Raw genomic sequence first — 15596 nt, 5'->3', positions numbered from 1 at the left:
TTCTCTGGTTAAGTGATTTTTAGAATTTATGGAACTGTCTGAGACACAGTCGGCGCCGGTTGTCATGAATATCTTTGGAGAAAAAAATGGGTCATTGTGTACGCTTGATGGACAGAAACACACTGAGAATCATGAGCCCATTCTGACTTCAATACCCACCCTGTAGTGGCCGTCTCTCTCTGGCTACATATTCACTCTTCACATCTGTCCTCTCAGAGATCCAGCTTGGAAAATGAGCAAAAACTATGTAGTTCCAGATTATCTTGTACTGACGAAAGTTATTTTACAAAATAAGCACATATCTTACAGACAAAGGGTTGTTTAATGTTATGGTGTATTAGTTAGACACTGTGAGGCTAGTTTCTTTTAAGAGAATAAAGAATTGTGATTGCAATGAGTTATGTGGCATATTTTCTGTATGAAATAAGCTGTTGAATTAAAGGGGAATGCCACTCAATTTTGGAATGCATGTATGTTTTCCCTGATATATGTTTAAACAAATTACCTCAATTCTAATAATTGTTGTGCTTGGATCTGGAGCAGAAAATTAGTGTCCAGAAAACCTGTCTTTGTGATCCCAAAGCCACTTCTGTTTCTTTCTTTTTCTTTCTTTTTCTTTTTCTTTCTTTTTGTGCACAGTTGCTTTTATTGTTTTATAACTTAAAATAAAACAAGGGTCAGCAAAACACTTCCATTTGGTCCACCTTAGTATGTAGTCATACAAGAAATCGTTCCTAGTAGTAACGATATACAATAATAGTTAGTTATTGTGTTATGCACATACAAGTGCCAATCCCAACTTGGGGCGGGCCCTCAAGAAGCCTGGACAAAAAAATCTTTGTCTTTATGTGCAATTTTGATTTTTGATTTTTTGATTTTTTACTTAATTAACCTCATAAGTTAATTATTTTAGGTGGCCGATAATTGACCTGTAGATGAACGTTTCCCTTCCTCAATCTTCTCTTGTTACTGTGGATGGTAGATACTGTATATCAAGCGACCACTTGCAACAGTTTACAATGAAAGGAGTTCATCAAGCATCAAACATCATGGCCACATAGACGCCACAGAAGGTGCCTTGTTCTTAGTCTTAGCCTTATGCAAGCCTCAAAGTTAAAGTATCACTGATTATTCAAGTAACATTTAATACAACGTGGTATAAATAGGTGATTATGGATTACCCTAACATGCACGAAAGATGCACGTGTTTGTTATGCAGTTATTTGTGCTGTAGATATGAGGAGGTGAAGGGGGCCCACTGAAACAGTATATGCACAGGGCCCAAATTTTCTCACTACGCCTCTGTATGATTTACAATGCACTGACCAATGAGAAAGACAAGTGAAACAAGGAATGTTACATTTTAGGTATTGGAACAGAAAGTGACCATCCTGTCCCACAATTCCCTGTAAAGTGATAACGTCTCCTTCTGTGCCTGATAATACTTGAAAACACTGACACCAGCGCCAAATGACTATAGGCTCTTTCCACTCAGTGGCATACTCCTTTACTGAAGGAGGATGCTGTTACAAGCATCGGGTCACGTCATAGCGCCTCCCACAGGCTTCATGGTGAAGGAGCAACAAATAATGGTGACCAGAAGCGTCAAGTCAGGCAAAGAGAGCCAAAGCGCCTTCAAAATAAAACCATTTAATCGCTTGATTCAACCTACAAGGAGTGATCAGTTGATTGACAGAAAATTTTATAATTAATGATTATATTATATAGTTATATTTTATTTTTTGCATTCATGACAAGATGACTGAACGTCCCCATAATGGGCCCAAGGCATCACGGGTCCCTTAAGCAGAGATTATATTTGAAATGAATCAATCAACCACAAAGAGACACAACTGGACCACAAAGAGATACAAAACAACCACAAAGAGACACAAAACGACCACAAAATAATTAAAACAACCTCAAAGAGATGCAGAACCACCGCAATGATAGGAAAGAGAAACAAAAGGCACACAAAATTACTGTAAAGAGAAACAGAACGATTACAAAGACATACAAAATTAACACATTCAGACACGCAAAATAGTCCAAAGGATGCTAGCTTTAAAATGTTTTATTTTGAAAAAACACATCCAGAAGTTGTAGTTGAAGGGAACTTCCGGCAGCATCGGAGGCCGGGGAGGTGGAGCTTAAACATCCGAGAAGAAGAAGAAGGTTCCGCCGACGATGAAAGCCAACTGGTGACAGCCTTGTAACAAAGGGGGAAACGAACATCACCCTGCTATGTTTGGTAAGTTTAGACAAAACTGGGGTTTCATACCGCCTTTGCTTGAACGTGTTTTTCCTTTTTAAACGACAATTACTCTCGTTGAAACAGAAGTGATGAACTTTGCAGGCCAGTCATGCACCAGCCACTGCTCAGCTATGTGACAGGATGACCTACAACTTCTGCTCTGACTTATTACAGGTTATCATAATGTCAGAAATGTCGAGCTGATGCTTTACCATTATTTTACAGCGTTGACCTTATTATACTTAACTAGCTTTGGGATTTATGACCTGTACCCTGTGAACAAGGCATCAGTCATTATGCTGCTACCAGTCCTGTGAGGGGATCAAGGGATGTCTTTGGAAATCAGTAAGGAGTTTACAGCCATTTTCATTAACCTATTAACAAATCTCAACTAATCAAATCTCAACTAATCAAACAATCTGACAGACTCTCACAAGCCTGCAGTGAAGTCTATTGACCAAAAAACCCTGAAAGTATTCATTTTAGTTTAGTGAAACTGAGTGGAGCTAAAGAGATTAGCGGGCTAATCGATTAATCTGTATATAGTCGAAACTGCAGTGTGGTCAAGTGCAATATCTAAATCACAAGAACTACAATTTTTGTTAAAATGTGTCATAATATACCATTAGATGCCCCACCTGCATATCATATCCTCCACATGTAAGCGGACATGCTTGTGGGTACAGACCCTCATTTTTATATCCTTTTGAAATTGTGACTCATATTACAATCATTATATTGGTCAAAATAGTCTCTACATTACTTCTTTTTTTTTTCTTCTGCATATTGTTCAGCCCCCAGTCGATCAAGAGAAAAATAATTGCTACTTATGAACTGGTATATATATTGAAGGACTGACGAATTAATAATTTCAGAAGTGGTAAATTGATGAGTGTATAAAATATTCTGATACTTTTATCTCCTGTGCTAATTGACTCGATTACCACTTTCCTCCAAGGATTTCTGTTTCCGCTGTATGTGTTCAGCATCTTAAAGTGGATAATCATCTGATATTGGATCTGAACATGAGTTGGCATCTGACAGTTGACTGCTGTACCATCAAGCAGTGTTTGATATGATACAGTAAAATCCTGTCCTCTCCAGAGAGATGCTGACCTCATCTTACCAGTGACCATAGCTTGCCACCCCCACACCAGCCGTGACACGACAGCAGGACGAAGATCAGGCCCGTCATGGCTGCCAGGCAGCAGAAACCTGTAGCTGCTTCAGACGGCTCAGTGGAGGCCAAAAGGACGGACTTCAGGGCCAATGAGAAGAAGTGCTGTGAGTTTGTTTTTCCTCTGTGTGCACTGAAGGTGAAATGCGGACTCATTGTCCTCCTCTGTATTAATGATTGAACTCTGTGCACATTCACTGTTACATTGTTACATGATGCAGTAACGTTGTGCTCTGATGGTTCTTTTAATTACATGACCTACTCTGTTAGCCATCAGTAAAGAGAGATAAGGTTTCAGCAGGCACTGATTGTTAAATGTCAACTTTGACGCACCTTCTGCCATTATTGTGTGTGTGTTTGCACAAGCAGGTACTACCCCACACTTTTGAAGGACAGTCATTTTATAAGTGGCAAGGTCAACGTCCTGAGTTAGCAGGCAGAAATGTCACTTAGCTCAACTTAATTATAACTTCACAGTCAGACTTTGAGGAATCTTTTTAATCAGAAATGATTTCATCAAAACATGTCTTGAACACAAAACTACCCCTGCCTGCCGGTTCTCAAAGTCACAGACATCTGTTTGTAGAATCTGGAGTCAGGTCTGGTCTTGCCAGGTCTTTGTTTTGACAGATTTGCTTTCCCCGAGCTGAGGATGATGGTCTGAGGTCTTTCACAGACACTGAAAGAAAAAGAAGAAAACAAAATAGTTAGAATATTTTCCATTCCATCTTCTAGCCAACAAGGTAACACTGGATTAATACATTTGGTTGCCAAGCAGCAGTACTTTGAGAAACATTATCCAGCAGTCCACAGATGACTGTGGTATTATTGAATTATTAAACTGAGTGTTGACCAGCTGGTAGATGAACACTGCAGGGGTGACACTGGACTATTTCTCAACCCTCTCTCTCACTCCTTGATGTCTGTATGTATTTGTATGTGTTTGCACGTGTGTGTAAACATTATGCATGTCTGCCCTTTCATTACAAATAGGATCTTTAAAGTTAAAGTGAGGTTAAATGTTAAACAGCATGCTCAATAACGAAAACCTGTGTGTGTGTTTGTGTGTGTGTGTGTGCTTATGCAAACTGCAGCTTGGGCCTCCTACATGACCAATTCTCCGACTGTGATAGTGATGATTGGGTTGCCCGCTAGGGGGAAAACCTACATGGCCAAAAAGCTGACACGCTACCTCAACTGGATTGGAGTGCCAACAAAGGGTCAGTAACAGAGGCAACATATGTTTGAGTTTTATGCATTGTAACATGTTGTAACATTTGATCTGTCCACAGGAAATAAAACCAATAATAATAAAAAAACAACTTAATACTGAATTTAGGGCCTTTTGTGAGCCCAGTGAAATATCAGTGTGATTTTAAAAAGGAAGTAAATCTTTTTTGTTAGTATGTGGAGGAGGCCATTGTATTTAGTGCAAACATGCTTCTGCAAGTAAAAACAGGGTGGTGACTTGATTTTTCCTGCAAGAAAACTGGCAGTCAGAGACATTACTTGGTCATTAGTGAAAATCTGTTGCTTGAGGCAATGCTGGGTTAATTTGTTGTTAAAACTGTTATCGGTGCATCCTATCGCTCGGCTGTGTTTGTAGTTGTCATATAAATGGAATGTAGGAAAACGGGTTTGGCAGTTCGGCAGCTGAGATAAAGGTCACTGCCTTGACGGAGCACATGCAGTACAGCAATCCCTGCATCCTTTTCATTGTTTTTGCATGTCTCTCTATGACTCTCTCCCTTGGTTTTCTTGCAGTATTTAACCTTGGAGTTTATAGGAGAGAAGCAGTGAAGTCGTACAAGTCCTATGACTTTTTCAGACATGACAACAAAGAAGCAATGGAAATTAGAAAGTAAGTGAGAGTGTTCATCTTGATCTTAATCTCCTCTGGCGTCGCAGACTGATTCCTCTTCCACCACTCAACACAAACACCTGGTCACGTTTCATGTAGGCTAGCTATGCAAATGCTTCTTTTGTTTAACAAATGTGGCTAAAAATATTCTAGCACATTATGTGCTGAAGATAATTTGCTGAAAATAATTAATAAATAATAAATGATTAGTTTTCTAATTGTTTCCACAGGAAGTGTGCTCTGGTGGCACTGGAGGATGTCAAGGTATATCTGAATGAGGAGGGAGGCCAGATCGCTGTAAGGACACACAAATCTGAGCAGCATTTTTGTATTCTCTCTTAGTAAATGTTAAGTGTAATATTTGGCCTCATTATCTCCCATTGTCCGTCAGGTTTTTGATGCCACCAATACCACCAGAGAGAGGAGGGATCTCATCCTCCATTTTACAAAAGACAGTGCATACAAGGTCAGAATTACATTGATGATCTCATCATTTTAGCTCAGTCATTGTGCCGATAGTTAATTTTTTTATACAGTTTATGAATTTCTCATCGCTAATGTTTTTTGTTTAGGTGTTTTTTGTCGAATCTGTATGTGACGATCCAGATGTCATCGCTACAAATATTCTTGTAAGTGACACATTTATGCTTATATATTTTAATCATGAGCTGACGTTTGTTCCTGAATTGTTAAAAGTCATCATTGAAAAAATCTCTTTCACAAAGGATGTGAAGGTGTCCAGCCCAGATTACCCTGAGAGGAACAGAGAAAGTGTCATGGAGGATTTTCTGAAGAGAATAGAATGTTATAAAGTGACATACCAACCTTTAGATCCGGACGAACACGACAAGTAAGACATTGTTTTGTGAAGGACATTTTGAGTTGCATTTCTTTCTGTATTTGTTGTGTGTTTTTCTCGCCACTAATCCAGTCTAAACAAAAGTCATTCAGACTTAACTGTTTCCCAATTGTTCTTGTGTCGGCAAGAACATGTACTTGCAAAAACTGTCCTGCAGGTGGAAATAGGAGATCATTTTTGATACAGGTGATTGTTCTCTACTGATGTCTGATTTGTGGAGCTGATGTACAGTAAATCTGAAGGTAGCAGCGATTAGGCTTCATGCTTTTTTTTTTTTTTTTTGAATTCCTGCCAACTGATTCAACTGCAGGTGTTTTGTTTGATTTCTTTATTAACTGATATTGATAATTTTAATACCATTTAGGCTCAATCCTTACCACAGGGACCAGGGTTCAAGTCCAGCCCGGGTCCTTTGCCAGACGTCATCCCTCAATTTCCTGTTTCTCTCTCTCACTGTCCCTATCATAATGAAGGCAAAAAAACTTAAACTGAAAATATTTACAGATCGAAATACGTAACATACATGTATTTACGTATATAAAGACTAGGTAGATACTTAACTTTTAACCTTTGATTGTAGAGAGGAGGAATAGTTCTTTGACCATGTCAACGTTAAAGAACTGCTAACGCAGAAGGCTCTGACGCATTTTAGGGGATGAAACATAGGGATATTTAGACTACACCGAAAGCACAAGATATCCCTTCATTACCCTTGAGGCACTTTTTAAAATGTCTTTTGTCTCTGACCTACAGGAACCTGTCCTTCATCCAGGTCATAAATGTTGGCCGTCGTTTCTTGGTCAACAGGGTGCAGGACTACATCCAGAGTAAAATAGTCTACTACCTCATGAACATCCATGTGCACTCCCACTCCATCTACCTCTGTCGACATGGAGAGAGCCATCACAATGTGGAGGGACGTATCGGTGGAGACTCTGAGCTGTCAGAGAGAGGGAAACAGGTGCTTTAACGTATCCTCGTTATGAAGATAGCAGCGTCTCCAAAACTCTTAAAGGAATTGTACAACATGTTGGTAAATACACTTATCTGAGAGTTAGATGAGAAAAATGAATACATCTCATATTTGTCTTTTAAATCTGAAGCTACAGCCATGAGCTTAGCTTCCTATAAAGACTAGAAGCAGGGAGAAATGGCTAGTCTCGCTATGTTCAACGGTAAAAAAAATCCACCTATCAGCATATCTAAAGCTCAATAATAAACAACAACAACAACAGCTCTACTTTCTTTGTCAAATGTTTTGCCAAGTCATAAAATTTACAACAAAGTTCAGGTATCACATTGTAGATTCACATTTTCTAGCATAAATCAATGAAGTCCTGCTGCTACAAATCAGCATTAGGGCTACTATGGCAAGAATGACTTAATTTCATTCACTGTGTAACTTCTATTTTGTGTTTAGGTGTCAGCTCTCCAGTATAAAAGTGTCTTTCTCTGTTTCTCTTTATCAGTTTGCAGCAGCTCTGAAGGGTTTTGTTGAAGAGCACCATCTGTCAGACCTGAAAGTTTGGACCAGCCAGCTGAGACGCACCATTCAGACGGCAGAAGAACTGAGTGTTCCCTACGAGCAGTGGAAGATCCTCAATGAAATAGATGCTGTAAGTCTTCTTTAATACCACAGCAGTGACGGACGCACTGTGAGGGCCTGTTGTAGGTTTTGAGTGTTGTATTTTTGTGTTTCAGGGAGTGTGTGAAGAGATGACATATGAGACGATAGAGGAAACGTACCCAGAGGAGTTTGTCATGAGGGACCAGGACAAGTATAACTACCGCTACCCAGGAGGAGAGGTAAAAGCTCTTCCTTTTACTGAAAGTGATGTTGAATGATAGGTATTGTCGGCAGTGTGAGTGTGTTGAGGATTTGTGTAACTGACTTTTTATAGCTGAGTTATTGTACATGGAACAACTTGGGATTTTATTACTGAACTATGTACCCATACTTTTAATTTCTTTAAATATGTGGACATGTGATGTTTTCACATCACAGATTATAAACAAACGCATTAAGGGAGCTATTTTTGAGTTTTACTATTGCTACATAGACAACTTTAGCACAAACAGCTGTTTACTTACCAGTCTAGAAGAAACTTTGCACTTTCAGCATCAAATTTTATTCTTTTACTCTCCAAGAACTTTCCCCAGTGGTGGAAAGCAAACCCTTTTGTTTTGCTTCTATTTCTATTACTTCTTTGCTCTGCTCTTCTCTGCTCTGTCAGCCCGTCTTGTCACTTTCTGATACTAAGTCACTGTAGCATCCCAACTGCTGTGAAGAAGTAGCACCGCTCAGAGGGTGTATTATACGCGTTAATGCTAACGCTGGCTATGTGGCAACAGCAGAAACTTACAAATAGCTCCTTTAAAACATGAGCCTGACAGGTAAAACCTGTGAACTGACATGTAGCTGTTATATGGGTTTAGTGCAGAGTAGCTGCTCTGGAAATAATACCTTACCTAATAATCATAGCTAAGGTATACTGAAGAGAAAAAAAAAGCATCAGTAACCAATGGTTAAGAAAAAGTGGGAGCCTTATGTAAGACAGAAAAATGAATTAACCTCAACTCCAAACTCTGTGTCAGTTGACTTGACTTGATATGTACGTTTCCTCTCTCTCTAGTCGTACCAGGACTTGGTTCAGCGGCTGGAGCCAGTTATCATGGAGCTGGAGCGACAGGGAAACGTTCTGGTCATCTGTCATCAGGCTGTCATGCGCTGCTTGCTAGCCTATTTCCTGGACAAAAGCGCAGGTTATGTGCATGAACAGAAACATGATACATGCTAAGACAATGACTTACATTATAAAGACCTGTTTATACCGGTTTTCTTATCTCACTTAAGTGATACTTCTGTAATAGTGCTTCAACGATTGCAAAACAGCTTCATAAGGTAATTCAAAGCCGTATTGTTCCAAAGAGGAAAACATTTACACATTGCAGCTGACCTTAATGTTTCTGAGGGCCTGTTGAAGACACACTGGAGAGATATTCGATATGACCTGAATTTACCAAGGTAATGCCTTAATGAGACAGAAAAGCATTTGTATTTATGATAGAAAAAGAGCTGAACATAAAAAGGCCCAGTCCATCTAATGGAAAAGTGCAGCTTTTAATGGGTGAGTTTCCAAAGCACTTGACTGATGCCAAAACAAGCATCTATTTTTGTTGGTGCGGTGGAGAGTATTAAATGTAGCCGTACAACATTTAGGCATTTTTGTGATCTTTAAATATGTTTTTCCATTTCATCTGCTACTACTATGCTCTTTGGATTTGACATGGTGCGAGAACTGCTCCTAAATGAGGGGAGGGGCTGACATTTTCTAAAAAGTTATTAACAATTAAGTTAATTACTGTACATTTCAAAACATAACTGCACAAGCTTTATGTATATTTTAATTAACTCATGCACAAACAGCACAAGATTATTACAAAATAATCACACGGAATTAGCTGCTTCTGTGGAAATAAAACTGGTTGGTTTAATCTCGTATTTTACAGGTATCATCCGATCTTGTTTTGTAAATACATATATCCTTAACACTTATAACAGGATTAGGCATAGGCTCAGGCTAGTAGCCTGTTGGGTGGGTGTCCTTATCTGCCCGCTAGGTCTTGGTCCGCCTTAAGCTCCAGGCCACTGCAAAGACCAATTCAGAATAGACCCACCCAGAAATTAGATCACTAAGTACAGTAATGACTGACTTGTGGGTGATGTAGATGAACATTATCTAACGGGACAGAATAATGGCTGCAAATATTTTAGAAAGTTTGACCTTGGTGGCTCGTGAAGCAATTATTTATTTTACAAAAAATTAATCGCTCTCTGACATGTTTTTTTGCCACCACAAGGGGACGCTGAAAATTCATCACACTGCCTTTAATTATCCATGCTACATGATTGATTAAAACATAAAGTGCCAAAAGTACAGTACATGATAACATCTGCGGGATGCTCTGCTGCTGCAGTAATGTTGACTTCTGCAGATGTGAGTGACAGATTTTTAAAATAGTTTTTCCAAATAAACAAAGCCAGTGTTTCATAGTATAAACAACAGCAACAACATGAGATAATTACAGATTCCCCATGTTGAGAATAACATAAGGAACCTTCATATATTTTGATGACAGAACAAGCTTGTCATATTGTAAAGGACTCTTATCCTGTAATGTAATGGACTTATATCATAAATAAATTGGTATGGGAGTGCACTGTAAAGATTCAAGGATCAAGGCAAAAATAAATAGAATGGAAAAAAAATAAATAAATAAATAAACCAAAATAAAAAGTATAACAACAACATTTTACATTTTGGCTTGATTGTAATGAAAAATAGTGGAAACAAACAAACAAAAAAAAAAAAAACATTTAAATACAGAAAATGTGTAAATGTTGTGAGCACCCAAGTAATAACCACATGGTCAGAGTGGAAAATGATTTTCTAAGTCAGTTCCATAATTAGACCTGGGGCAGACGTTAGTCAGCAGCAGATGTGGTCATTGTTGCAGCATCTGTGTAAAAGCTAAACCAACCATTGTGGCTGCAGCTCTGACTGGCATTTTATCCACTGCACCCTCCACCTTTTGGACTTGTACTCTACAGACGTAACACAGCTAAATGTACTGTACCTTTTATAAAGCACAGCATAAGGTTCAAACCACCTATCCAGAAACTGAGGGAAAAATCCTCTCATTTATGATATAACCACAGAACAGGAAGTCTCACAAGTCTTATTTTTGTTGCCACAGATGACCTACCCTACTTGAAGTGTCCCCTGCACACTGTCCTAAAGCTCACCCCTGTGGCTTATGGTAAGTCACTGCACTGTTCATAAGCCAACTAAACCATTTTCGGACGCATTTGTGACGCATTTTTCTCCTGCTTTTCTCTTTGAGGTTGTAAAGTGGACATGTTTGATCTGAAGGTCGAGGCTGTCAACACTCACAGGGACAGGCCACTAGTAAGCTTCTCTTTAATATTTTGTGTCATGCACATTCAGTCTTTTTACTCTGAAGTCTGCACTGTCTGCAGCTTGAAGAGGCGGTTTGAACTCGACAGTAAGGTCAGGGCTTTATTTATGGATTCAAACCAAAATTACATGCTGATGTTTTGACTTTCAGGAGCCAGATATCTTTTCTAAAACATCCCAGACCCAGATGTCACAACAAAAACTCTTTGTACATGGTGCTCTTTGCACCAACAAGCAATTTATTTAAGTATCACCAAGTACATGGTCATAGCAATTTATTTAAGTATCACCAAAAGGTGATACTTTAATAAATTGCTTGTGGGCAGATTTTGTTACCTTTTAGACAGAGCTAGGCTAGCTGTTTTCCCCCTTTTCCAGTCTTTATGCTAAGCTAAGCTAGGCTAAGCAGTTGCTGGCTCTAGCTTCATACATAAAAGTTAGATATGAGAGTGTTATTTAGCTTATCTTATAACTTTGGGCATGAAAGCAAATATGCATAGCTCCCTAAATGTTGAACTGTTCCTTCAATTACCTGTTTACACATGCACACGTCTGCCTGCTCCATCTGTTGATGAAAAGAACGACAGAGAGAAGCACAGTTTCACTGATTATATGTGTTGTGCAGTCAAAGCCCTTTAACTACACCAAGGCATCTGTCATTACATGCAACCATTTTGCACGTTTCTGGCTATTTATAGCGCTTGTATAATGATGAATTTATCACATGTACCCATAAACCATCATCAGCAGTGAAGCTTCAAACATCATTAAACGTCAGAAAGCTGATCAGTTCATTCATTTATAGCGACCATATTGAAAGGAACTTGTGTTTCACAACTAAGGGTATACAGAGAAATAGAACGATGCTCCAATGTAAATGAAAAGAATAATACAATTTAGCTCTCAAAAGGAATGTTTTCCAAATGAAGTTTATAAATATGTTTTTGGCATCACATCACACAGTTGGCGAAACTGGCTGGCAGGCTGAATGTACAATGTTTAATTATTAAAAACCCACCTCCACCATCGTTGGATTGCTCTAGAAAAACTAACCTGACCTGAAGTATGCATGAGGTGCACATATTCTCACCACATGATCTGTTTTTACAAATGTTAACGTGTGGGGAAAACGACGTATGCATGATGGTGGTGAGTGCACGTCGTATTTTCAGCTGTACCCACTGGGAGCTGAACCATTGTACAGTACAGTGCCTTTTGTCTTGATTTGGTAATCAGTCAGCTCCATGTTTTCTCCCTGGGTGTATAAGTTTGTGCTGATTACCGGAAGTTTCAACCTCAAATCAGAGTGGGTGTTAACACATAAACACATTTACTGAGAAACCCCTTGTTAAATGGGGTGAGAGATATCCTGTCTGGTGAGACCAATATAACAGTGGCTCTATAATTAGGGCTGTTGTTCTCAATTGCTGTTTCTCTTTCTTTGCCTTCTGACAGCCATTTACACAGGACACAGTGAGTCCAGACCAGAGAGCGATTTAATTAGTACAACATAAAAAGACACGTTAATCAATCCACTTTCTCTGTCTGTTCGTTACTCACCAGAATAAAGTCCAAACAGATGTGCTACCAGCTGTCCTCAGAAGGAACAGCTTCACTCCGCTGTCCAGCCAAGACCAGATTAAACGTCCTCGTCTTTATAGCGTGGGCAACCCTCCACAGGCCCGCATGTCCCAGGCCCCCACTTTACCCAGCATGCAGTTTTCTGAGGCGTCAGAGGGGGCAGAGTTGCTGCAAAGTGAGGTCAGTGTTGTAAATGTAACGGAGCTTACACGATTCTAAAAACAGGAAAATATAAATAGGATTAAGAAGAAATGTTCTGACAGTTGTGACAGTAAAAACAACATTTTCACCAACGAACCAATGAACAAGTGGAATTTCAAATGAAAAATATTTTAGTTAACAAGATATGGTAAATTCATATGGAGCTCAGAAACCAACAAAAGGCAGTAAACGTTGGAAAGGGAACTGAATGCAAACAACAAACATTTCAGCTAGATAAATAACCACGGTTTAGTAAAAGAAATGTATTAAATTTTCTATTTTTACTTCTAACCTCCAGTCAATCAATCAATCAATGGCTAAAAAGAAAAACACTTTTTAGTTTTTGTTTACAATTCATTTCACTCTTCTACTTCTACTCTTCTTGCAGTAGCTCATTTTATCTTTCAGCACCCTAGTTTTTCTACATGTTGCATCTTGGTCCACATTTAATCATTTATGCATTCCCTATTTTGCTATATGATAACATGGCAGGTCCATGTGCAACCAGCTATATTATTAACTGGTTATATTTTTGAGTTATCTGATTCTTTTTTTCTGCCTTTTGTCAGTTTTGGGATTCCATATATTCACATGTTACTCCAGAGATCAGCGCTCACATTCAATGATGTTCTTTTTTCCATGTGCTTGGATGTTTACAACAAACAGTGCCCTTGACAAACATCTTGGATGTGAAGGGATGGATCTTAGAGTTTTTTCAATGTTTTTTTACTGTGGGAACTGGGAACAGACATGTTGAAAGGGAGTGTTTTGCTTTGCGTGGAAACCTCAGAATTTAATATTAGCTCAAGTTCAGTCAGTGCCAGTCAAAACAAACGTCCTTTCTTGCTGAATGCTTCTAACTTTCTCTGCTTCTCCTCTGCTTCTTGCAGGACTCTCTGAACGGTTTCAGTGTAGCAGATACAGATGACTGTGTTCGGAGTTAGAGAAGCACAAAGAGGAATTTTCAGCCCTTTACTCATCTGTCACGTGGAATACGTGTACTCTTCTCTGCAAATTCCTCGTATCTTTGTTCATACTAATTACTTTACACTTTTCTTCACTTGGCTACATCAGTTCTGAGGACCAGCAGTGAAAATTGCAACCAGCTTCAGCCATTAAATTGTTGAGCACTGTGCCACACACTGTGTCTCACCCACTATGTGTTGTCTGTTCAGTTTTTGTTTGATAGGACAATGTGTGTGTCAACATGAATGTGCACATACAATATGTACATGAACTCAATGCCTTTTGATATACAATGTAAAGACTTGTCGTGACTCTGAAAACTTGTCCATTAGTTCCTACAGTAGTGCACTCGTCATATGATGCTGTATTAGATATAGAAAGTGTTGATTGTGAATCGTATACCTCAGTGGAAGCTACTGCCTTCAGTTTTAGTGTAAGAAGGTGCCTGACTAGAGGGAAGCTATATACAGCCTTAATTTGTCCTCAGATTCTTTCTGATAATTACTTATTTTAACATTCCCAGGTAATGTGCATCCTTCCACTGGTGATCTGACAAGATGTAGTAGTAATTTTATTCCAGTGTCATTTAAGCATATTAAATATGAATTTTAATTTGCTGTGGGCAGACATAAGCTATAAAAAGTAATGAAATATTTTGTGTAGCTCTATAAAAGGTACAGCAGCTACAATGTCTCTGTGACAATTATTCCGTTCTTTTCGTTAATGATGCCTTTCTGTACATGTTTCCTTCTTCTCCAATAACTAGCTTGAATATATTCAGCCTCTCACTGTGATAACGTAAAGCCGATCACATTTGAACTCAACAAAATTTAAGCAAATATTTCAACCACAAAGTGCTGATATTGATATTGATGCTGGATATTATGCTGAGCTTTAATGCTGTTTAGTTTCTTCATAAGGAAAATGTTGGTTGTTTACTGCTGATAGAATAATAATACTGTGTGTTAAGTATTGCCTTGATAGTATCCATATGGATGACACAGACTGAGACGACTTTAATTCCTGATCATAAAATAAATTATTCGGAAAAGTGCCTTTAATTTGAAGGACTACAAGGCTGCGGAAATAGAAATCAAGATACTGTACCTGATGTGCAAAATGATGTTTCATCTGAATTGAAGGATTGGCAATACATTTGAATGTAAAACCTTTAATGTTATTGCACACTGTCATTTACATGTTTCATTAAATTAAGTAAGTTTATGTTGTGTTTGCATGGAGTTTTGTTTTGCGTTGAAAAAGTGTGTGTATGTCTGTGTTTGTGTGTGAGAGAGAGAGCGAGAGAGAAAGAGTGAGCTCACTGCAGGCCTCCTCCCTGTCTGCTAAACACATGTTACGAAGAGCCAGACTCACTCACTTCACATGAACCCAAAACAGAGTGATTTACGAGTGTGAACAACACATCTTTACACAACACATCCAAATCCTGTTTTTGGCCAGTTGTGGTGTTGTCAGAATGACATAGAGTGCTTCTGGGGAAATTGTCAAGGATACAAATTATGCAACTTTCACTGCGTGGCATACAGTTTATGTTTTATTTGCTGTTATCACTGAGTCACTCCTGTATAAAAAACACATCTCAAACACATACCGGGAGCTCTTAATTAGATGTGATTTTACTACACTCACTGAATGTTTAAAGTTATGTAACATGCCTTAAGGGTCAAATAATCAGTTTTGTTTCAGAGAATTTAATC

The 15596-nt window shown here is 38.7% G+C and overlaps 1 protein-coding gene across 3 annotated transcripts; it reads left to right on the top strand.

The window, feature by feature from the left end:
• The first annotated feature begins 2145 nt into the window (after positions 1-2145).
• On the top strand, positions 2146-15102 carry LOC111655015 (6-phosphofructo-2-kinase/fructose-2,6-bisphosphatase 2-like). 3 transcript variants are annotated; one of them, XM_023406248.2, is made up of 17 exons: positions 2157-2251; positions 2480-2599; positions 3359-3538; positions 4526-4651; positions 5196-5292; positions 5523-5589; positions 5684-5758; positions 5865-5921; positions 6018-6142; positions 6905-7112; positions 7621-7767; positions 7853-7957; positions 8785-8914; positions 10910-10972; positions 11057-11121; positions 12694-12891; positions 13803-15102. In XM_023406248.2, exons 3-17 carry the CDS (start codon positions 3448-3450, stop codon positions 13854-13856), a joined length of 1608 nt encoding a protein of 535 aa, XP_023262016.1. In that variant the 5' UTR covers positions 2157-2251; positions 2480-2599; positions 3359-3447; the 3' UTR covers positions 13857-15102. The 3 variants fall into 3 exon arrangements, with proteins under 3 accessions (XP_023262015.1, XP_087030123.1, XP_023262016.1); XM_023406247.2 differs by lacking the exon at positions 2480-2599 and having other exon boundaries at positions 2146-2251; XM_087173997.1 differs by lacking the exon at positions 12694-12891 and having other exon boundaries at positions 2156-2251.
• The last annotated feature ends 494 nt before the right edge of the window (positions 15103-15596 follow it).

The sequence above is a fragment of the Seriola lalandi genome, unplaced genomic scaffold (assembly GCF_002814215.2).
Source record: "Seriola lalandi dorsalis isolate HSWRI2012SDOR001 ecotype SW California unplaced genomic scaffold, Sedor1 jcf7180002054297, whole genome shotgun sequence".
NCBI classification, from domain to species: Eukaryota; Metazoa; Chordata; class Actinopteri; order Carangiformes; family Carangidae; genus Seriola; species Seriola lalandi.
This window is presented reverse-complemented; position numbering and strand designations above follow the sequence as displayed.

Excerpts from the sequence above, each read along its gene's own strand:
- LOC111655015 (XM_023406247.2), top strand. The coding sequence starts at position 3,448 with ATGGCTGCCAGGCAGCAGAAACCTGTAGCTGCTTCAGACGGCTCAGTG. Across the intron at positions 3,539-4,525 it reads GGCCAATGAGAAGAAGTGCT|CTTGGGCCTCCTACATGACC; the intron begins GTGAGTTTGTTT and ends TGCAAACTGCAG. Across the intron at positions 5,293-5,522 it reads GAAGCAATGGAAATTAGAAA|GAAGTGTGCTCTGGTGGCAC; the intron begins GTAAGTGAGAGT and ends TTGTTTCCACAG.